Source organism: Mixophyes fleayi, chromosome 9 (assembly GCF_038048845.1).
Source record: "Mixophyes fleayi isolate aMixFle1 chromosome 9, aMixFle1.hap1, whole genome shotgun sequence".
Taxonomy (NCBI): domain Eukaryota; kingdom Metazoa; phylum Chordata; class Amphibia; order Anura; family Limnodynastidae; genus Mixophyes; species Mixophyes fleayi.
Genome location: NC_134410.1, coordinates 94,268,743 through 94,293,495, shown reverse-complemented (window position 1 = coordinate 94,293,495; position 24,753 = coordinate 94,268,743). Strand labels below are relative to the sequence as shown.

The following is a 24,753-nucleotide window of genomic DNA, read 5'->3' as shown; positions in this document are numbered from 1 at the left end:
TTGTTATCCCTAAACTAACATAGTGGTGTAATTAGCAAAACAGGTCACAATTTGGAGTCACAGTGGTGTATATGTCAGGTACCGCAGGCCTGGTCAGGGCACCCTGATATACAATGTCTGGCTTAAATGCACTTTATTGATATTGCATCGAAACAATACAAAAAGTGAATATAGTATAATAACTAGAGAGGATTTTTTGAACAGGGCGATTGAAAGGTAAGTATAGGGGGATTAGAAAAAAAGTAATATATATATATATATATATATATATATATAAAATCACTTTTTTTCTCATATATATATATGTTAACTATGTTCTCTATGTTTTTTTGGGATGATCAGCTATCGTTAGTGTTAGTGTATTTTATGTGCGGCCCAAACCAACTCGTCGTCTTCCAATGTGGCCCAGGGAAGCTAAAAGGTTGGACACCCCTGCTTTAAATCATTATGGAAATGCATAATTTGAAGCTGTAAGTCTTTTAATCAGAAGGTGCCAGTTAAACTATGCTGCTGATCAGAAGGTGTAGGTTAAGCGCGTGGACAGGGGAAGAGTCCAGGTCCTGGGTATGCAAGATTAGATTAGATTAGTTGATGTTAATAAACAGCAGCAGATCCATGGACCAGTAAATGGACCTTTAAACTTAGTTAGGACAAAATCCAAGGTCAGGGAAATGAGAAAGTAGTTATTTAAATAAGCAGAACTAGTAAAATCATACATGGAAAATCAGATTAAAAATATACGCTTGAATATCAAACATTATTATAATTGAAATGACTGACTGAGAATGAATTTAATAGATGTTGCTACTCGGTGTAACCTGTCCTAAATGTGCTGTCTAGTGATAAACAGTGAGTTTAAATTATGAAATGTACAGTACTGAACTATGATGAATGGGAAAAGACTTCAGAGGGTCAGATATGTTTCCACTGTTTCCCTTTAATTAAATTGGTAAGAAGAATTAGTTAATCTTATCAAATTGAACACTGGGAAAAGTGTTTAACCTGTTTCCTTAAAGGTTTGTAGTTCCAACTAATCAGAGATATGTAAGACTACAGTTAATGTTATTTACTGCCTTATAAATTTAGTGAAGCATTTTTAAATTTTTAACTCCATTTTTCCCCATATGGAGTCAAAGTTAGTATAACAAAACAAAATTGAGAGCAAGGACTTCACTTCTTGTCTGAAGTCTGAGCTTGGACTACATCAGAGATATGCATATGTTTCATCTTGCCAATATTTTTTTAATTTGCTAAGCTTAATTTTTTAAGGAGTCTTTTAAATAATGATATTTGTTTTTACCAAAATCAGTCTATTTATTTTATTAACATTTAATTTAATAATGTAGAATAGTCTTTTATATATGAACACTTTGCCTTATTGCCTTACCTGAGTTCTTATAGCACCCTGTATCGATGTTTGTTATAAGCACTTATATCTGTACTATTAGGCTTCTAGCTGATTAGCCAGTTGGATGGTAATCACAATTGGGTGATGAGTAGAGCACTAAAAAATCTTCCTGAACATTGACATCAGTCTGCAGACTGGTTATAATAGTGAGGAGAACCTTGAATTATACACTTATTTATTTAATATATAGACAAAGACCACTGATCTAATACTAATGCCATGGCACCAATTCTCTTTATACAACTCTTTATTTCATTTGAAGACAATATTTTTTTAAACAAAACTATTTTCAACTTTAAATCAGTGAGTTTAGTGTAACATTTGGTCACTAGATATGACACAGGGACTCTTTTTTATCTGGTTTTTTTTTCTTGTTACTTAAAACTTGTATTTATTATCACTTCCATTTATTATTATTATTATTATTATTATTATTATTATGGCTTAGTTGCCTTATTCTGACTCTGATTCCATGTTACAAATCGATCTGCCAGTCGCCAAAAATAAAGCTAACATTTCTGTTCAGCTACTACTGGTGCATCATGGTTGAACTTTAACGAACAATTGCAACAGCTGCTACCAATAAAGATCACATATTTCCTGAAATCCAAAAGAGATACCAGGAGTTATGATTCAAGCGGATGGGTTTCTGATTTACTCAATTAGACTGTTCATCCCTACAAAAAATTCCAACAAGAAGTTTTACAATGAGTTCACACTGCTAAAACAGCTGGACACTTTGGAGTTTGAAAAAGTATGAAGTTGATAAGTTGACACTATTGCTGGAAGAATATCTAATAAAAAGTATTTCAATATGTCACAACTTTTGATACACATGCCTAGACCAAGATCCAACATACTCACCCAGCTGGACTCCTACAAACATTATTTCTTCCACCAGGAGCATAGAAATCCATTTTTATGGACTTCATCTCCATGTTATCTACCTCTTTGGTTGCAACAATGCCATCTTCATGGTCATTGACTGGTTTACAAAGCAGACACTTTTTTTGAAAGGCCTTCTTCAAGTTTCTCTCCATTAAATAAATTAAATGTGTCTCCTCAATGGGCGCATTATTATTATTTCAGACAGGGTTGTCCCAATTACAGTACAATTTTGGAAGGCTTTCTGTGACAGGCTATAAAGAAAGAGACACTACTGCACTTCTTAGCACTCACAGTCAAATGGACAACCAGAGTGAGTGAAACAAACCTTGGAACAATATCTACGGACATTTATTAATTTCTAACAAAACCACTGGTCTCAGATACTACCAATGGACAAATTTGTTTATGACAATGTTTTAAATTAATCCACTAATCAAACACCAACCCCAACTGTGGTTTACATCCACAGGCTTACTCTACTTTCTGGACCATATGTCCTCTACCGGCTATCTCAGAGATCGACCAAACCATTGACAATAACAATAAATCTTTTTTACAGGCACACAAAAAAGCCCAATGTTCCTATAAGACTTAGGCAGATAAAATTCAATCTGCATACCAGATGGGTCCACAAGTGTGTGTGTGTTCTACCAAATTTAGTGGATTCTCTTTCACCAACCTGAATTAGCACCGGCAGTAAGAGAGGCTTGCAATCTAACAAATCCCTGGATTGAATGTAGGGGTACTTTATTTGATTGCTCACTGCTGGATGTTGAGTGGTAATATATGGAGGTTTTTGTGACCCATTATTAGTAATTGTATATATCTACATCATGTTCTGATATTGTAGGTATGTAGTGATCCAACTATTATAGTGGAATATTAGCAATATACCTCTTTTACATTAGTATAGCTCATTAATACATTCATGTCCTATTTTAGTTCTTAGACGTTTTCTCCTTCTTTTCCCTAGTCTGATTTTTTATTTTTCTTATATACACTTTTATGTTAGGATCTATTATTGTGTGTATATATTAATGCTGTTTATGCATTTACATGATTTAAGCCCTGTTATTTGCGTGTGTTTGTGATTTTTCTATGTAGGGTTCTACAATAGGCCCTGAATTAGCTGCAGTGGGTGATAGTCATTGGTGATATTAATAAACCATTCTTAGAGATTTAAATACAATATTGATTGACCTATACTTAGGACTTCTACTCTTCCCGTGAGCACCGGATTCAGCTCTTTGCGTGAACCAGGTTGCTACTTTTTTTTTTTTTAAGTAGTTGTGTGCCCAGGAGTTTTAAGTAAATGAGCTGATGAATATTAATATAGTGGGCCTGATTCATCAAGGCGTGTATTCTGTACTCAACCTGTGTTGCTTGGTGTTAAACGCATGAATTTGGGCTTTGTGCACTCCGATCTCAAGATACGTGCATTGTTGTATTTGGGTGTAGGTTTGTATATATATATATATATATATATATATATATATATATATATATATAAATATAATGCCACCTGTTAATAATAAGGTCTTCATGCCCAAACAATACCCTTTATTGAATTTACTGCATATTTCTGAAACAACATAGCCTGGTCAAGATGTCAAAGAAGGAGGGATGGGGTTTGTTATTAGAAATTATTTGACCTACTGCTTACACTTAAATCTCTGTATCTTATGTCTATGTTGTACACCATGATCTCTGTAGTCTGCCTAGAGACTTCTTCTGTGTTATGGACTACCTCTACTGGGAACGGGTTGACTGTAGCTGCTGACAATGCCTCTTCCTCACTCCTGGTTAACTATACAGTTCTACATGTTTGTTCTTTTCCCTTTATGTGTTCCACAGCTGGTTTCTCTCCTTTACCTGCAGAACTTGCTCTCTACAGCAAAGAAGATGGGACCTAATACAGCTGCATGCAAGTTGCTAGTATATCCTCATTTAATTGCATCTCGTGGTATTGTAACTTGTTTTCATCCATTTGTGAGTTTGTCATGTTTGAGTTTACAGCACATGTTGCTTTTCTTGTGAATTCTGCCTTCTTCCCTCCCACCCAGGTCTAGTGTGTTCCTGAGCCCACTTGGTAGCCTCCTCCCTTTTTTTGCCCACACTGATTTCTCATGGAATTCTCTTGCCTGAATTCTGCCAATCACGTACCCCCACTGAGCCCTATGCTCTTTGCTGGTTTCCCAGATGATTCAATCATCACACCATCCACTGCCAGCACAGTAGATGGATGACCATTGGTCTGCTTGATCACCTTCCTTCTCTTCCTTCCACCTCTTTCCCTATAATTCCCGGGCATCACCTTATTTTACTTCTCTCCAATTTTTCTTCCAATGCTGCTGAGCTGATCCTCACCTGCAGGCCTTCTCATGACCTTAAATGTTGTTTCCTATAATATCAAGGGCCTCAACTTCCCCGAAAAAAGGACTAAACTGCACTCTTCTCTCTAAACTCTGTAGGGTGACTTAGTCTTCTTCCAGGAAATCCGCTACATTAAACTTCTCCACCCTTGACCTGTCATTCATGTTATCTCAGGCAGAAAAAATGTGAGGCTGCGATCATCTTCACCTGTCACCTCAGCTTTCACCTTCTAGACTCTTATATGGACATAGAGGGCAGGTTCCTGATCCTGATTGGCACCTTAAATAACCTTCCCTGCAGCCTTGTCAACCTATATGCCCCAAACTTTGCCCAACCTAAATTTTTCATATAATTAGGCTCCTCGTTGGTGCACGTTTGGCAAGGTGATCTGGTTGTAGGTGACTTCAATTTGGTTCTTGCTCCCAGTGTTGACAGATCTGCCTCCCTTGATGCCATGTCTTTCCAGAGAGACTCCCAGAATTCTAGTTTGTTGCTGACATTCCTAAAACTCCATAACCTATATGATTTGTGGATAATCTCTGACCCTTTTGCCAGGGACTATACCTTTTTCTACCCCATCCAGTCCACCTATTCCAGAAATAACCTGATCCTGCTCAGACATGATCTTGCCCTCAAACTCACCTCATCCCGTACCTACCCTACTACCTGGTCAGAACAGGGTTCTATCTTGGCAGCTCTTTCTTCTTTTACAATATGACCAGCTACAAATCTGCTCTGATTTCCAGGCTTACTACACAAAACTTTACAACCTACCCCAACCCTCTGGTGTCTCAGCCAAACTACAACAGACCAAGCTAATTGAGAATTTATTTGCTGCAATAATCTCCGCAAATTATCTTCTCGAGCCACTGCTCAACTCAGTGCTGAAATTACATTTGAGGAATTGGAGCAGTTTGTTGAGTCCCAGAAGTCAAATAAGGCCCTGGGACCTCATGGCTTTACAGCTGTTTACTACAAAAAAATTGCTGATCTCTTGCTTCCCCATCTGCATACTCTCTTCAACTCCATCCTCAGAGGGATGCCTTGGTCTAATGAATCCCTGGAGGCTATAATCTTGGTATTCCACAAAGAAGGCAAAGATATCTATAATTGTGCTAGTTACCACCCCGTCTCCCTCCTTAATACTGACGTGAAGTTGTATGCTACAATTCTTGCAAGTAGACTAAATATGCTACTCCCCTCCCTTGTCCATTATGATCAGGTGTGATTTAATCCATTATCCTCTCCCTAGATGTAGAGAAGGTGTTAAACAGAATATCCTTGCATTTTATTTATCAAGCTTTATTGAAATTCGGCATCTCTGATGACTTTCTACCAGGTGTCCAAGCTTTCTATACCTATCCCTCAACAAGATTCATGGTCAATGGCACTTCTTCCGATGCCATCATCATCCACAATTGTACTCTCCAAGACTGTCCCCTCTGCCCTCTGATATTTGCCCTAGTTATAGAGCCCCTGGCAGTGACCATCTGAGCTTGCCTGGATGTAAGGGGTGTGCAGACAGGGGACCTTGAGAGCATATTATCTCTTTTTATGGATGATGTAATCCTAACTCATCAACAGCCTAGAAAAACTCTTACCAGCATGTTTAGGATTCTGACTCTTTACGGCAGTCTCTCAGGCTGCAAAAATGTTTCAGAGTCTGAAGCTATCCTGCTCAACTTTCCTAGCCAAGATGGTCAGCTTCTTGCATCCTAATTTGACTTTAAATGGCACAAAAATAAGATTAGTTATTTAAGTATTTATAACCAACTACTATGCATCCCTGTACCAAGAGAGCTATCCCAAACTATTTGAATATATATCCTAGCCAAATTTAAATCAAAGCTGTTCTCTTGGTGCTCCCTAATCATCTCGTGGCAGGGCAGAATCATTTCCATAAAGATAAATATCCTTCTCAAACTCCTTTATTACTTCCAAACTCTCCCCACCTGTATCCGAGCTTACCTCCATCCAAAAACACCTGGCGAGGTTCGTGTGGAAGGGCAGGTCTCTCATGATCAAATTATCCCTTCTGAAAAACCTAACTAAATGAGGGGATAGAGGCTTTCTAGATCTTAAAATATACTACTATGCAGCCCACTTGAGTCAAATTGTGGCCTTGTTTACCTCCCCGTCCTCTATCTTGGGTAGACATTGAGACTAATAATCTCTCATGCCCTCTCGCTAGTGCATTTGGGATCTGCATAAACAAACTAGATCTACTCTTGTGAAATCATCACTCACTCTGAGTTTTTTGACTAAGATCTAAGAGACCTGCAGACTCCACCTGAGTATTCCGCCATCCTCCCCTCATATCCTACCCCTCTGGGTAAACCTTGACTTTCCCCTCAGGCTTCTTAGTCTCACTGATTGGGATGAATCACTGCTATGCAATGCCTAATTGATAAAAAAAAACATAGAAACAAAGCAACCCACCCAGTCTTTCTAATCTAAAGTCCTGTATTTGGTTCATTGCCCGGATGGAAAAGATTAGCCTTCACTACAGGATGAAACATTCCACCAGATCTGGGTGCCCTGGCTTTTCCTTTGACACATTTTCCCCCCATGTCTCCTTTATATCGCATCAGCCTCCATCTGAATTCCCCCCACCCCATCCCATTGGTTGAGCCCTTCACCACACATACTGTACCTTCTTTTCTTCCTATTTTTTGTATTTGATGTTATGCTCACTACCTGTGATGACCAGTTTCCTCCTCCTTCCTCTTCCCTATCCGACTTACAAAAATTAAAAATATTGACAACATTTTGTGATAGAACTGGTATTTTGCCTTTTTACATGTTTCTGGCTTCATATATTACACACTGTATTTTCCACTGGATTGTCTTCTTTTTGCCTTTTATGTCTTCTGTGTTTATCTTTCAATACCCTATGGTTTGTTCCTGCTTTCTGTTTGTACTTTTTTCCATAATAAAATAAAAAAAACTCTGTAGCAACTCTTTGTTTGTACCTGTCATAAGGAATATCATCGTTTGTTGAGAAGTCAAAAAGATTTAAGCAGCTTTGAATGTTGCATTGTATTGCACACCAGACATACTGGTAAAAGTGTATCAGGAACAGAGTTTTCATGCATGAATTTGAGGATTTTTTGAAAAGAAGCTATAAACATATAACAATCTTCCAACAGTAGTACTGTGGTTGGAAACATACAGTTGACGATGAGTGCAAATGCAGGCTAACAAGAATTTTGCAGAACAATCAAAATGCAATACAACTACAGTCAGTCAATTAATAGCTGAGTGCATTAGTGGTACTCAAAGAGGCATATAAAAATGCAAAAAATGTTTTCACTATTGCGTGCTTACGGCTGGACCAGGATATAGTGATTGCTACATCAGTTCATTGATAAATCTGACAATTGTCAACAATAACGGCTGGTCAATTGGTGTAATGTTGTGGGATGTGTTTTTGTGCACACAGGATACTTGTTGATTTAATGCACTGAAATAATTATACAGTTCTGAGAGAAAGTGGGGAACAAACTCACTATTAAGTAAATATACTCTACAAGGTAGATGTAATGGAATCAGTACTACCATACTATACTTTTCTTTACTGAAAATTCAGATATCTGAGAGTTAAAGTATTTTTTTCTTTCACAGTTTCATTAATGTGATTGATTTATACTTTTAACATTCAAATACATGGGAACTTGTTGAAAGATCTTCATAATTTTTCCACACTGATCTTTTATTAGTTGCAAGTTGAAAATAACTTATGATGAAAGTTAGGGGGCTTAAACTGACAGTAAACAATAAATACTTGTTAAACAATGGCGGGGGGGGGGTTATATGTGCATTTTTAATTTCATTAATACATATACATTCTTGATCAATATAAAAGTAAACTTTCATCCAATATACACGATTCCCATCTCCAAATGGCAGGTTGAATGAAAGGAAACAACATATGTCATTTCTAGTTACATGGCTAGAAAGAAAATATAAAAATAAGACAAACTCATCAAGTTCAATCTCTTCTTATATGAACTAGCAGTGTTGGTCCAGAGAAAAGCAAAAAAAAAAAATTGTTTGCAAGAGTATGTTACAGCCTTATTCCAAAATTGAACAATTCCTTTTTTCCCTCAACATTCTACACACAATACCCCATAATGACAACGGTTTTTGGAGATTTTTGCAAATTTATTAAAAATTAAAAACTAAGTAATCACATGTACATAAGTATTCACAGCCTTTACGCAATACTTTGTTATTACACTTTTGGCAGCAATTACAGCCTCAAGTCATTTTGAATATGATGCCTCAAGCTTGGCACACCTATCTTTGGGCAGTTTCGCCCATTCCTTTTTGTAGCACCTCTCAAGCTCCATCAGGTTGGATGGGAGGCGTCAGTGCACAGCCATTTTCAGATCTCTCCATAGATGTTCAATCGAATTCAAGTCTGGGCTCTGGCTGGGCCACTCAAGGACATTCACAGAGTTGTCCTGAAGCCACTCCTTTGATATATTGGCTGTGTGGTTAGGGTCGTTGTCCTGATGAAAGATGAACCATCGCCCCAGTCTGAGGTCAAGAGCGCTCTGGAGCAGGTTTTCATCCAGGATGTCTCTGTACATTGCTGCATTCATCTTTCCCTCTATCCTGACTGGTCTCCCAGTTCCTGCCAATGAAAAACATCCCCACAGCATGATGCTGCCACCACCATGCTTCACTGTAGAGATGGTATTGGCCTGGTGATGAGCGGTGCCTGGTTTCCTCCAAACATGACGACTGGCATTAACACCAAAGAGTTCAATCTTTGTCTCATCAGATCAGAGAATTTTGTTTCTCATGGTATGAGAGTCCTTCAGGTGCATTTTGGCAAACTTCAGGCGGCCTGCCATGTGCTTTTTACTAAGGAGTGGCTTCCATCTGGCCACTGTACCATACAGGCCTGATTAGTGGATTGCTGCAGAGATGGTTGTCTTTCTGGCAGATTCTCCTTTCTCCACAGAGGAATGCTGTAGCTCTGACAGAGTGATCGGGTTGTTGGTCACCTCCCTGACTAGGGTCCTTCTCCCCTGATCGCTCAGTTTAGACGGCCGGCCAGATCTAGGAAGAGTCCTGGTGATTCCGAACTTCTTCCATTTATGGATGATGGAGGCCACTGTGCTCTTTGGGACCTGCAAAGAAGCAGATATTTTTTTGTACCCTTCCCCAGACTTGTGCCTCGAGACAATCATGTCTTGGAGGTCTACAGAAAATTCCTTTGACTTGACTTTATGCTTGGTTTGTGCTCTGACATGCACTGTCAAGTGTGGGACCTTATATAGACAGGTGTGTGCCTTTGCAAATCGTGTCCAATCAACTGAATTTACCACAGGTGGACTCCAATTAAGCTGTAGGAACATCTCAAGGATGATCAGTGGAAACAGGATGCACCTGAGCTCAATTTTGAGTTTCATGGCATAGGCTCTGAATACTTATGTATATGTGATTTCTTAGTTTTTTATTTTTAGTAAATTTGCAAAAATCTCAAAAAAACTTTTTTCACGTTGTCATTATGGGGTATTGTGTGTAGAATTTTGAGGGGAAAAGGAATTCATTCCATTTTGGAATAAGGCTGTAACATAACAAAATGTGGGAAAAGTGAAGTGTTGTGTTTATTTTCCGGATGCACTGTATATATATATATATATATATATATATATATATATATATATATATATATATATATATATATCTACTGTTATATAATTCCTGCTGTTGGTACCAGTCATTTGAATAGTGGGAAGATGTTCAGAAGTGTCATGCACACTGTAGACTTGAAAATGTAACGTGGTATATAAATCTCAGAAGTTATATTCTTATTACATTTTTCATACTGTTACTTCTAAATTTATTTACCACAACTTCTAAATTTCCACTTTGACCAGTGAGCATATTTTGTATTGCAAACTAGCAGTTTAAATTCCAGATACAGTCAATTTTTACCCACTGAGATAAAAACAGTAATCTGTCCAAAGTAGTGTGGTTAATTTTATTATACACTTTAAAGTATTATATCCACTTGAAAGGAAGTAATATGAATAGAATGCAAATTTCCAAGGACAATGTATATGTGTGTGTGTGTGTGTGTGTGGTGTGTGTGTGTGTGTGTGTGTGTGTGTGTGTGTGGTTTGTGTGTATGTACTTGCATTCCTATACTTGTGGGAACATTCACGTGTTTGGTGTAGTGGGGACAAAAAATGAGGTCCCCACGAAGCTTACCAAGGCTAATCAATGCAGAAGACCTTGCTGATATGCTTGGCATAAAAATCTGGCTTTTCCCAGCAAGCTACTTTTGTCATCCAAAGTGTGCAAGTGCATGTGTCCGATATGGAGGGGAGAGTGTGTGTGCATGCCACTGATAGAGGTCAGTCGACCATCCATACATATGCAGGAGCAGGAAGAGGAAGAGACTGCAGCATTCCCAGGGTTTTTACAGCTAACAGCAATAAGATAGGATCGCATCCATCTGCTGCTGAAAGTAAAGTGGGGCCAGAACCCATCAGTGGCTCCGACCATAGTTCGGAAAGCAGTGAAGATGAATATGCACCTTACACTTTGGAGGAGGAGAGCGGTTAAGACACCAGCCCCATTGCAAAGTGCAGGTGCCGAGATACGTGTTCTATGCATGACCATTCTCGATCTGCTGGCAGTTGTGTTTCAAATACTGGAAAGACAGTGCAGTGTCCCTCCAAATGCTATCCAGAAACAAGATGGATCCAGGGCGTATAACAAAAATCAGCACTGCCTGTACTGTGAGAAGCCTCTCTAAAAATTAGCCCTGCATATGGAGTGTGTTCACCGCAATGACAATGAAGTAGCCTGGGCCATGAAATTCTCCAAGCACCCAAACAAATGCTGCATGCAGTTGTCACATCTTCGCAATAGGGGCAACTTTGCACCCAATGCTGAGGTGATGAGGACAGGAAGCGGTGTTCTGGTCATATACAAACTTCCAAAGAGATGGATGCCTAAGGCTTCATGCACTGTGCAGCCTGCCAAGGCTTGTTTGCAGAAAGTACCTGTGGCGACAGTCTCTGTGCGCCTTGGCTCAGCCTGTTCCATCTGACATCAGTGGTTTTTGGAAGCTCTTAACTGACATGCCCACTGGATGAAAACTTAATCACAGTGAAAAATTACAGATGCATCATGCAAATGGGGCAGCATCTCTCCAAGTGGGTCAGTTCAGATGTTGGCTGCAATGCTGTGTGTTTAAAAACACACACAACTTCAGGAAGATCTAAGAGGCAAGATGGAATGAGTTGTTCTCATTGGCTGCCGTGAAAACACTTAAAGAGTCCAAGTGAAACATGCCTCAGCTCTTACCTTTCAAAGAAGATGTGAAAAAGATGCACTTGTACCTTGATTAGAAGCAGCAAGCCTACCATAGTAGTCTAAACACCAAGCCTACACTTAACATCTGGGCACTGCTTGCAAATGTCAGCCTGCCACAGGTTGTTCTCACAGATTTCTCCTGTGCTGCTCCCCATGGAATTCCCTACCACACTCAATCAGACATTCCCCTAGCCTTCAAATCTTTAGACACTCTTTGAAACCCCATATATTCACACTAATACACCTTTACAACTGTCCCAATCTCCACTCTGAACCCCATTTGCTCCTCTTGTTTCAGCTGTGCCCTCTTCCACTTAGAATGTTAGCTTTCTAATGAGCAGGGTCCTTTATTTTCATGTCTATGTTTATTTTGTCTACCTTTTTATGTCCCTATTCTATGTATGTACTGTTTTCCCTACTGAACAGTGCAGCAGAGCACTGTGGAGCCTTACAACTCTATGATGATAATAATAATAATAATAATAATAAAAATATTAATAATAATAATGTGATCTTGGTCTATCAAAGAAGGGAATTAAAAGTTTCCAAGATGTTGCTGACTACCTTCTCCTCAAGAGATACTTCAGATCTCCATGAAGATGTGGCCCTAGTGCTTTTGAGATTGAGAGGAAGCTTTGCCGGCACTTTACTCCTATTGAAATCCGGGGAAAACTTGGGAGAAAAGTCTCCACCCTAATAATACCAGCCATGCACGGCACTATGGAACTTCGCACAGAGATGCATAAAGATTGTGGAGGGACTACCAAACATGTCTACATATTTGCCAGACCAGCTGCCTTGTCACAATTCAGAGGCTCCGATTGTGCATGACTGTTTGCCTGAGAGCATGAGGCAAACACCCCCCCATTCTGTCTTCTATGAAGCTTCAAAAGCACGTTGCCACTCTTTCAAAGGTCCTCAAAATAAACGACATAGAACTGGATCAGTTGGCTGACTTTTTTGGGTAGGACCTCAGGATGCACTGTCAGTATTACCGCCTCTCTTCCAACTTGCCAAGATCATCAAACTGTTAATGGCTCTTGAGAGTGGCAGACGGGCTGAATTCAAGGCAAGAATTTGGACGAGATGCACATTGATCCAGACGGTAAGTTGGAAATCTTGTGTCTGATGTATGCTTTAGACTTTCACCTTGGTCATTTACATATCTGTTTCCATTCAGAACCGGTCCAGCTACAGAGCGACATGTCAGATGATGAGCAACCCCCAGTGACAGAGGGACAAGTGGTCAAGCGTTCGGTCATCACTTCCATGTCAGAAGATAGGCGGTGTAGAGAGTCGGAAATACAGGACCAGTGCCCAGCCAAGGCTTCCACAGGTCGGTGTAGCACACAGTTTCCTTAAGCAAAAGCACTTTGCCTTCTCTGCCTTTTGCAGAGTCGAAATGGACTGCTCTACTTCCTTTTAGGTGTAAAGAAGTTCGAAGAAAAATCTGGGAAAGAGAGGAAATCCAAGCTGGGGAGAAGCACATGATCAAGTTGATCCAAACATGCTGGTTGTCCGGAAAGCGTAACTGTGTCACATGCCTCAACCTCATGGCTGAACCATCAGCACTGAAATGGTCGGGGTTGAAATTCTACACAAAGAACCGCATGACAGCTTTAAAGAGGGATCAAACTTGTTGAAATGATACACAGTGGTTGACCAGGGCTGTGACCTCCATAGCTACCGTGTTTCCCCGATAATAAGAAATACCCCGATAACAAGACCTACCCATAAATCTGCAGACCGGTCTAAAATAAGCCCTACCCCGAAAATAAGACCTAGTTAAATCCCCATTTTGCCCGGTCCCTGCACTACACTACAATGCCCCCAGCTCTGATAAAGATTTAACAGTGGCATCCAATCCCAGCTGCAGCGTCTCACTTTCTCACAGTGAGCGTGCACCCTCCCCTCATTTTCTGTGAATGACGCTGGTGTGCTTGCCGGAGTCATTTACAGCAGCGCCACAGAGGGGAGTACAGAAAAAGAAAGTGAAGAAGAAAGAAAAACGGTAAGTAAAAGTATTGTAAAGCAGGACTGAGGGGCACAATGGGGATAAAAGCAGGAATGAGGGGCACAATGGGGATAAAAGCAGGAATGAGGGGCACGATGGGGATAAAAGCAGGAATAAGGGGCACGATGGGGATAAAAGCAGGAATGATGGGCATGATGGGGATAAAAGCAAGACTGAGGGACATGATGTGGATAAAAGCAGGAATAAGGGGCATGATGGGGAAAAAAGCAGGAATGAGGGGAGCATAACGGTCATCATTTTAAAATAAGCCCTACCCCGAAAATAAGCCCTATGCTGTTATTTGGAACCAAAAAAAAAATAAGACAGTGTCCTATTATCGGGGAAACACGGTAGGTGTCAGTGCATGTGTGAATGTCCCCAGACGGCCAAAATACATGAAACTTTCCTCACCATGCAGTCCATGTCAATACTTTGAGCAAAGTCAAATAGCAAATCTCAGGTGGTATTTCTGGTGACAAACAGCTCCTACACATACCCATATGATTGTTCTGTTATCAAGGCATTAGGAAAGGAGTGTCCCATTGTGCGATGTTTATGACATGGCGCAATGAAATAAAAACAAGTATATATGTGTGTGTGTGTGTGTGTGTGTGTGTGTTTGTGTGTGTGTGTGTCATGTGTGTGTGTCAATTTTGATTACCATCTAATATTATTAGAAAGAGGACATACAACAACATAGCATTTTAGGAATTAAATATAATGATCAGAAACATACTTCAAAATTACTGATTTCTAATTAAGTAATATATAGTTCTATAATCATTCATTTTGCTATTGTACTCGCCTTATTCCTACAAATTCAGTCTTTTCTTTCATACAGGAAGCATGTTGTCAAATGCACAGCCATATTAATTGCAAGTAGAAGCAAGTAGAGCACTAGTGAGGGTGTACACGATGTCAGGGGAACTATCAGACAGCCTAAATGCTGGATATCAGGTGACTAACATGTGAGACTGGAGTTTTACTTGGGATGCAAAACCCAAAACTAAATAAAAATAAATAAATTATAAAAACACTGATTTAGTAATGTCATCAATGCCAAGCCTATTAACACAAAATCGCAAAAAGGTGCTTATGCTTATAATTTTTTTAAATATTGTTTTCTCCTTCTAAGCATGTATAATAAGAGTGACTAAAATACAGCATTGCATAGTGAATTCTTTGTTATGGTTCTTGATGGTGAGTTCACATCTCAGATAGACAGATGAAAAGTTTTAAGTGACAAAATCAATATTTTCTCTTATTAAAAGCATAGCAACAAATATAAAAACTGTGAGAACACTTGACACATTATAAATCTCAAAGGGTCCATTTAAGTTCAAAAACACATCAGATGGTCTGACAGCATTTCTGGTATTGCCATGCTTTTAATGTGAAAAAAGATTTCATCATGCTCAATTATTCCAGAAGTTCCAATACTCTCCTGATTATGCCTTTATACCGGATTGGCTACTTGCACATGATGCTTTTAACATCTGCTCAGGTCAATTTATATTTAAATGTGCTTCACACTCAGTAATCAAGAAAAAGACACAGGTGTAGGGGAGAATCTTAAGTAGGTGAAATTCTAATTATTGCACTAAACACATCAATGACTTTAATAAAACAGGCAGACTTTAACCTGTAAATCTTGTATCTAGTTGAGTAGCCCTGCCGATGCCTCTCCACAAAAGACAGGTAACTCCTAGAATGGTGAAATGGACCTCGATCAGAGATGAGCCAGTCAAACTCTTTGGAGACATGTTCCTGGGATTGGAATGATTCCTGCACGGTGATCTGCTCCCAAATAAACAGGAAGGAGAGCAACTTGACTAGACGCCAGCTCATGCTTCTCCCTCTGCTTCTTCCCTCTCATTCTTGCTCCATTTTCGGGAGTCCTGTTTGAGGTAATGAGATAAATACAATCATTGTTATAATCACGAAAAAACGAATAGCTATAAAGATAATAATTTTATTGTGTACTCACTTGTACACTTTCTACTTCCGCTATATATTTCTCATTTCCTATAACTGTGTTTCATATAGGTTTTATTAAAACAGAAACAAGGGGTTACGTGTATACAACCATATAACTAAATGTAGCACAAGTTACTGAGCTGCAGTGACCAATTATATAAGCATAAATTGATATAAATGGATGTTGCCCTCGATGGCTGCTTCTATCATGATGTCAAACAGGAAAGATTTTAACACAAAACTCTTGGTAGTGAGATTGAGGAAATATATTCACCAATCTCGTTGTTTAATTTCAAAGTGGATAGAGGCATGGGCAGATTTTATATATAATCTCATAATGTCATAGCTGTTTTGGAAGGTTCAAAAGTGACTGCGTCCTTTCACTTAGTTCTGATGTCCCCAACCAGACCAAACACTCTTTTATGGTGAAGCTGCTGGCCAGTAGAGTTGGTCTTATCAGAATTTTTTATAAAAATGCTGTTGTAGCTGAAACTGTTTAAGCCATCCTAACAACTGCCAATAAACAGTGAAATGGTTAAGCTGAAAAAAAAAATGCTGTTGCAGCTTTTTGAGAGCTTGAGCTACTCATTTTTAAAGCATTAGTAAAAACCTTGTTGTAACAGTTGGACTTAGCTAAACTCAATGAATTACAAATTTGATTGATCACATTATCTATCCTTGAGGATATTTGCAATTGTTTGCAATGCAATATCAATTAGAGACACCAAACAAAGTATTAAAAGAATGCCTGCTTTGTAATGTAGAGTGCAAATTAAGTTCATGAAAAAACATTATGGGACTCGGGCTGAGTTGGAAGAACACCTGTTTGTTTAGCATAAAATATGTAAATTTGTATCGTGCATACCCACAAAAAATGCATAAGCCTAGGCCTGTATGGTGTCACTTGCTCCTCCTTGCGTTTGGAGAGGCGGAATGGGCGAGGGAGGGGGAGAGACAGAATGGGGTCAAATGTAGACCAAGTATAGTAAGGTGTGTTCATATCATTGAGACTGAGACAGAACTGCATGGGGACAACGACACAAATGACTGAGCCCGTATCATCTACAGAAGTCTGAATACTGGTGCAACTACACACTGATGAGGATGATTGAGAATAAAAAGCAGAAGAGCGCTGGTTGAAATAAATAAAGTAGGTGTAAAATAAAATCTATTGAATTTATTTGATATAAATAATTTAAAACAACTTAAAATAATCATACACATATAATAACACAATATATAGATCCTAGTGTTGGCAAGTAAAAGTTGTAAAGGCAAATTGCAAAGTGCAAAAACACAAACTCCTTTTAACTATTCAATTAGCTCACATTGATAGGTCATTCAGTGAGTATACATGTTTGAACCCACAAATGTCCAAAATCTTCCAATTTTCTTCAGTAATAATTTTAGTTTTCTGTATCCAGAATAATTAGGAATAATTCTTTTGCAGTCTTTGGATTAAACTGGATGAAAATAATATTGTGACGAGTCAGGTGATCAAAACTGACTGGAAATAACTGGAAGTTAATATTATTGAGGTTAATAATAATGAAGGAACAAAAAAGTGCCAAATTATGTGATGTTAGGATTTTTAGCAATTTATGCAAAAAAATACAGATCCAAAACCAAAACCAAACCATTGGCGTCAGTGAAAATCCCTACTGTTAACCATGATTGCAAATTCCTGCTTGTGTTCACAGCTTATATTAGAGAAAGCAGTTTACCCGGACCAGACTTCCTGAAGGCTACACCATGAGTCCCCCTTCATCTCGCAAATTGCAAAGAAAGATCTAGAAGACATTGGTTTCCAGCAGGTTCTGTCCATATTCAATATTTTATTATTATTATTAATATTTATTTATAAGGCGCTACAAGGCATCCGCAGCGCCGTACAGAGACAAACAAAATCACAATACAATGGGAGACAGCACAGTACAGTAAACACAGCAACTCAGTACGCTCAATGCACAGCTAGAGAGGGCGGGGAAGGGGGAGGGAGGATCCGAAAATGACGGGGCCCAAGAAGGGGGTGTGGAAGACAGGGAGACCCCCAGGGGGGAGGAGGGAGCGAAAGTGGACGTGGGGTGGAGGACCTTTGAGGAGGAGGGCTAAGTAGCTGGAGAGCAGAGTTAGAAGTGGTGGAAACAGGAGGAGAGATGGCCCTGCTCAGAGGAGCGTACAATCTAAGGGGAGGGGTGGACAGACAGAGAGACGCAGGGGAGAGAGGGAGAGTAGGGGGACAGAGGCAGAAGATAAGGTAGGAAGTTAAGTGGGAGACAGAAAGGCTTTAAGAAAAAGGTGGGTTTTTAGGGCCCGTTTGAAGCTGGATAGATTAGGGGAAGTTCTGATGGAGGGAGGGAGCTTGTTCCAGTGGAGGGGGGCAGCGCGGGCGAAGTCTTGGATACGCGCGTGGGAGGAGGTTATAAGGGGGGAAGAGAGGCGACGGTCAGAGGCAGAACGGAGAGGGCGGGATGGAGCATGAATAGAGAGGAGGGTGGAGATGTAGGGTGCAGTGGAGTTGGCGAGGGCCTTGTAGGTGAGTGTGAGGAGCTTAAAGAGGATTCTGAAGGGGAATGGGAGCCAGTGAAGGGCTAGGTAGAGGGGGGAGACAAAAGAGGAGCGGCGAGAGAGGAAAATAAGCCTAGCTGCAGCGTTAAGGACGGATCGAAGGGGATCGAGATGAGAGTGGGGGAGGCCAGTGAGGAGGAGGTTGCAGTAGTCCAGGCGGGAGATGATCAGAGAGTGGATAAGGCATTTGGTGGCATCTTGGGAGAGGAAGGGCCGGATGCGAGCGATGTTGCGCAGCTGGAAGCGGCAGGATTTAGCAAGAGAGAGGATGTGGGGGCCAAAGGAGAGAGAGGAGTCGAGGATGACACCAAGGCAGCGAAGTTGGGGGACAGGGGAGATAGAGGTGTTGTCGACAGTGATGGAGAGGTCAGAAGGGGATGGGGTATGAGAGGGAGGAAAAACTATGAGCTCAGTTTTGGCAAGGTTAAGTTTGAGGAATCGAGAGGACATCCAGGAGGAGATGGCAGAGAGGCAGGCGGACACCCTAGAGAGGAGGGAGGGAGAGAGATCAGGAGAGGAGAGGTATAGTTGAGTGTCGTCAGCGTAAAGGTGGTAGCTGAAGCCGAAGGAGCTGATGAGTTCACCCAGGGAGGAGGTGTATAGAGAGAAGAGTAAGGGTCCCAGAACAGAGCCCTGAGGGACCCCGACTGGAAGGGTGGATGGGGGGGAGAGAGACCCAGAGGTGGTGACAGAGAAGGAACGGTGAGTAAGGTAAGAGGTGAACCAGGACAGGACTGGGCCGGAGAGGCCGAAAGACTGGAGGGTGTGAAGGAGGAGGGGGTGGTCAACGGTGTCAAAGGCTGCAGAGAGGTCAAGGAGGATGAGAAGGGAGAAGTGGCCCCTGGCTTTTGCAGAGAGGAGGTCATTGGTGACTTTAGCCAGGGCAGTTTCAGTGGAGTGGAGGGGGCGGAAACCAGACTGGAGAGGATCAAGGAGGGAGTATTCAGAAAGGTAGGAGGTGAGACGGCTGCAGACGAGCCTCTCAAGAATTTTGGAGGCAAATGGGAGAAGAGATATGGGGCGATAGTTCGAGAGAGAAGTGGAGTCGAGATTAGGTTTCTTAAGAATGGGGGATACGAGAGCATGTTTGAAGGAGGAGGGGAAGATGCCAGTGGAGAGGGAGAGATTAAAGAGGTGAGCGAGGTGGGAGCAGGTGGTGGGGGAAAGGGAGCGAAGAAGGTGGGAGGGGATGGGATCCAGGGGGCAGGTAGTGGGGGGGGATGATAAAATGAGAGAGTGGACTTCCTCGCCGGTGGTGGGACGGAAGGAGTGGAGGGGAAGGTGGTTGGGGGGGGGAGGACAGAAGAGTGGGAGGGGTGGAAGAGAGAGTGGAGGAGGAGATTTCAAGTCGGATGGCCTCGATTTTAGAGGAGAAGAAGGAGGCGAAATCAGAGGCAGTCAGGGAGGAGGGGGTGGGGGGGAGGGGAGGGGGCCAGGAGAGTGCTAAAGGTGGCAAAGAGGCGGCGGGGGTTAGAGGACTGGGAAGAGATGAGGGATTTAAAGAAAGATTGTTTAGCAAGTGAGAGGGCAGAGCTGTAGGATGAAAGGATGAATTTAAAGTGGAGGAAGTCAGCCAGGGAGCGGGATTTTCTCCAGTGACGTTCGGCAGAACGGGAGCATTTTTGGAGGAAGCGGGTAAATTTGGAGTGCCAGGGTTGGGGTTTGGAGCAGCGGGGGTGGACGGAGTGGGCAGGGGCAACCGCGTCCAGAGCGGAGGTGAGGGTGTGATTGTAGAGGGAGACCGCCTGGTTGGGGCAGGCCTGGGAGGAAAGGGGAGAAAGGAGGGTATCGAGAGAGGAGGACAGAGAGGCAGGGTCAAGAGCATCGAGGTTGCGTATGGACAGAGTAGGTTTGGGCAGGGGGAGGGGAGCAGGAGAAGAGGAGAGAGAGAAGGAGAGGAGATGGTGGTCGGATAGAGGAAAGGGAGAGATGGAGAAGTCGGAGAGATTACATAGGTAGGAGAAGACAAGATCAAGGGAGTGACCAAGGCAGTGGGTAGAGGAGGAGGTCCATTGGGTGAGACCAAGGGAGGAAGAGAGGGTGAGCAGTTTGCTGGAAGCAGGGTAGGTGGGGTTGTCGATGGGGATATTAAAGTCACCGAGAATGATCGAGGGGAGATCGGAGGAGAGGTAGTGAGGAAGCCAGCTAGCAAAGTTGTCAAGGAAGAGGGAGGTGGGGCCAGGGGGGCGGTAGATGACAGTGACGCGGAGATGGATGGGGTAGAAGAGGTTGATGGAGTGAGCTTCAAAAGAGGAGAAGGAGAGGGAGGGTTCAGGGGGAATGACACGAAAAGTACAGGTGGAGGAGAGGAGGAGGCCAACTCCACCGCCAGGGCGGGCACCAGGCCTGGCGGAGTGGGTGAAGGAGAGGCCACCAATATGTAGATGTTTTATTGCTAGCCTCACCATATTTGAAAAACTGATTACTTCTCCTATCGTTTCTAGTTCAGAAGGGACACACAAGATCTAAGGAAAAATGTCAGCTTTGTTTTACGTGCATTATTTAGATCATGACATTTCACAATGGAAAGATCTTTTTCTGCAAACAATATAGATGCAATTATCAAAGTTCCAAGGTCTACCAGATGAGATTTTTAAATATGATGGGCTATATCTGTCATTAATTCTGGGTTCCTGCTCTGTATCATACCATAAAAGATTATCTGCAAGGGGAGGGAGGGAGCTGATAGCTGCTTCCAGTTCCCGGACAGTGCACGACATCACACACTGTCCAATAGCTTGCAAAGCAAGCAAAGGAGCTCTAAATTACACAAGATTGGCTGGGTAGTGGCGTGATGTGTCTGGGGGGTGGCGTGATATGTCTCGGGAGGGTGTGATGTGACTCGGGAGGGCGTGGTAAAGGTAATATTTTATATACTAAAGTATGTATTATATACTGTGTGATTTGTGTTATGCACTGTTTTCACTTACTGCTCTGTTTTCAATATTTCATGTATATATATATTTTCCAAAGAAGTCCCAACATTCCAGGATCCAAACAAGAATCCAGTGCATCCAGTGCCAGGTTGTGAAAGCTGTCATAACAGGTAGGTGAGAACAACACCGGTTTAATTCATAGAATGTCGTGCCTAAAGAGGTCCAACCATGCCCATGTGAGCTATGCCCTCAACACTGTGACCAAGCCCCCTCCTGGGGCACCACCACAGAGCTGTGGCACACAAGTCTTTTCCTGTTCATCTATGGAGGGAGAGGTCCAAAAACGTTACTGCACCCAGGCCCTAAATTCTTCTTGGAGGCCATGACTGTGCCTAAAAGTTATTTTGCTGCTTTCTTTCTCTCTCTGGACATTCCAGTAATTTTAGAAGATTAATGTTATATAGAGTATGATATATTTCTACTGCATTTCCAGATCAACTTTAAATAATCAAACCAGGTTTTTTGTTCCTGTAACACCTGCTATAGACAGTGTATTACTGAACTTACAGAGACTGCTAATGTGTATCTTCCTCAGGGATGTGGATCATATAAAAAAGAGAAAATAGGACCAGATCTGGGCAGATTGTCCTTACAGGAATTTCATTCACAATTTATAAAAATTCACATTAAACCTTAAAAACATATACATCCCTTTAGGTAGGTATTCAGTGCAGCCAATGTTCCTACCAGATTTTCTTGTCTGTGAAGCATATAACAACTAGTTGAGATAAAGTTGTTCCACTTCCCAAACTGTATATGTAGCTCCTTCAGAAGGTAGATAACAATAGTCAGTCCAAAGTCTACTCCTCTAAATCAAAAAATTGCATTGAAATTGAATTATGGAGTTTGGTTGGTTAGAAACCTTAGGGACACATACATTCTATGGTATTTGGCTATTTGTTTGTTACTCGTCTATTTGCTTTTACCGTTTATTGAATGCTGTTTGACTCATATCTATAGTAAAATGACTGAAGATGATGTAAAACACAAGTTCATTCAAAGAAAAAAAACAATTTATTTATTTTTATTTTAAGGAAAGGATAAAAATAGAGTATCAGATTTGTGGATGGTCTCATGAGTATTAACTAACAAAGAACTGTCAAAGTCAGCAAATTGGATAAAGTCATTTTAATTAAAGTTGAGCAAACTTGGTTGTCTTTGTCTGAAAAGATGCGTACGGTACGCTACGACGTACAAGGGCACGCTACGGCGTGAAAGGGCGTACGCATCCACTACACATGGCAGCAACAGTAATTGGTCTTTTACCATACATTAGCACAAACACGCATACTTATAAAATAGTACACATTAATCGTAGTTGCAACACATAGTCAGTTATGTCGAAATATAGTAGTATTTATATGTTATATTAGAGTTACATGCATATTAGTGAAATACACGGAACAGGTTGAAGGAATCATATCTTGAGTGGTATCATAATAAACCTCTTTACATATCCTACTGTTTGGTTCACTCTGTGAGAGAATCGCAGAGTGCATACACAAGTTATGAATGATAGGAAATTATGAACTACTTAAGACTAAGGAATCTTGGTGGGAAGAGCCGAGCATACCCCCTGGAGAGGTGACCCCCTCCTTTGGATTCCTTAGGATGAACTAGCCAATGATTGACAACCCCTTGGACCTTCCTGAGACCTGGACCATTAGATGCAAGCTATACCACCTTCATTGTATTACTGTATTTCTGTGTGTATATAAGCAGCAGCTTCACATCTAGTGTTCAGACATCTTGTCCCCAGACTTCAGGATTGAATGACTGCACACTGGATCCAGAGCCCTTGCGATAAGTAACTGCTGTATTTATTATCACTTCGCTTGAGCATATTATTCTACTATTTGCGAATAAATCTTTGTGCGTTGGAAACACAAATCGAGGTTCGACAATCGTTATTGGTTAGCGACAATACGCACATAACAGAACTTAATTGAACTAACAAAGACTCAAAAGATGGGAATGTGGAAGTAGGCCTTAAGAGTCAAACCAACATAGTAATTTCTGTGTGTTACTTACAATTTATTTTGAAAGGCCAAAAACTGAGAAGAAGAAGGAAAGTGTAAGTGTGATGATAACATTGGTACTTGTTTCTGGTAGATATTATATAGTTGGCTATAAGAGTGTGCTTAATTAGATATGTGATTTAGGAGTGGAAAACAGAATATGCCTAAGTATTCAAGATGATAAACTTAAGCTGTGATGCCTAAAATATAAGACTTGTGCAATTGTTGAGAGAAAGGAATGTGCATTAATAAGGGAACAGTTTTCGCAGTATAATCTTATTGTGTACTGCTCAAAATATGTTCACTTTTCTTTTCCTTTCTCTGTTCCATGCTAAAATACAAGTATATCCTTCTTTGAAGAAAAAGTGTTCTTTAGCTTGTGTTCGCCATACAAGTTAGTTTGAATACACTCTAGGTAAATACCTTATTTCTAAATAAATGTGACTTTGGTTCCTTTATAGAAGCTTCCATATCTTGATTTCTTCCACATATCAAAGGAGAAATGTCTCGCAGGCTCTATTAAGTGAATCCTGCAACATTTGCCCTAAAATATGTTTCGCAGTGAATTTTTTGTAAGTGTAATTTACATTACAGAAATTGGAAGGGTTTTTTCCACTAGTGACACACATTTGTCTTTAAGCTCACCCACTCCTTCAAAAAATGTTTCACTGCAATAAGCATCATAGTAGGCGTCATTATATATAAATGCAGAATATTGCATCCTTAGGGTGTTAGAACATTTCCTTTCTTATTAACACCTAATTTTCCATTAAGATAATTAACTTAGTTGATGTGGTTGCAAATTATTGGAATATACATTATCCTTATAGCTAAATAAAATTTCCTGTCTTAAAAAGGCCTGCTTTTCATTGAAATAACTACTGTAGTATGTATGGTATAGATGTTTGGAATATAATTTATCTTTATAGAGCTAAAAATTGCTTTCCTTATGTCTCTTTTTGTTTTAAATAAATGTCACAATAGAAGTGGTTTTAAATTATTTCAATACACTTTATTTTCTATTATCGCCATACTATTTTTTGTTTAAAAAGTCTTAAAAATACTTTTGTAATACAGCATTATACATCCCACTTATGGTGATAGTGATATAATTTAAAGAAATCAATTGACTGCAATTTTCTCACGCACATATGTCTTAATGATAGACAGGGGCAAAACATGATGGTGATTTGTCTTTCAGCTGACCCAGAATTGATCACTGAAATAAAT

The 24,753-nt window shown here is 40.6% G+C and overlaps 1 protein-coding gene across 2 annotated transcripts in view; it reads right to left on the bottom strand.

The window, feature by feature from the left end:
- BRINP1 (BMP/retinoic acid inducible neural specific 1) overlaps positions 1 to 24,753 on the bottom strand; it is a 236,140-nt gene that overhangs the window by 125,440 nt on the left and 85,947 nt on the right. For both annotated transcript variants that reach the window (XM_075184697.1, XM_075184698.1), the window contains exon 2: positions 15,667 to 15,922. In XM_075184697.1, the coding sequence (XP_075040798.1) occupies positions 15,667 to 15,872 (206 nt within the window). In that variant the 5' untranslated portion in view covers positions 15,873 to 15,922. The remainder of the gene's footprint in view (positions 1 to 15,666; positions 15,923 to 24,753) is intronic.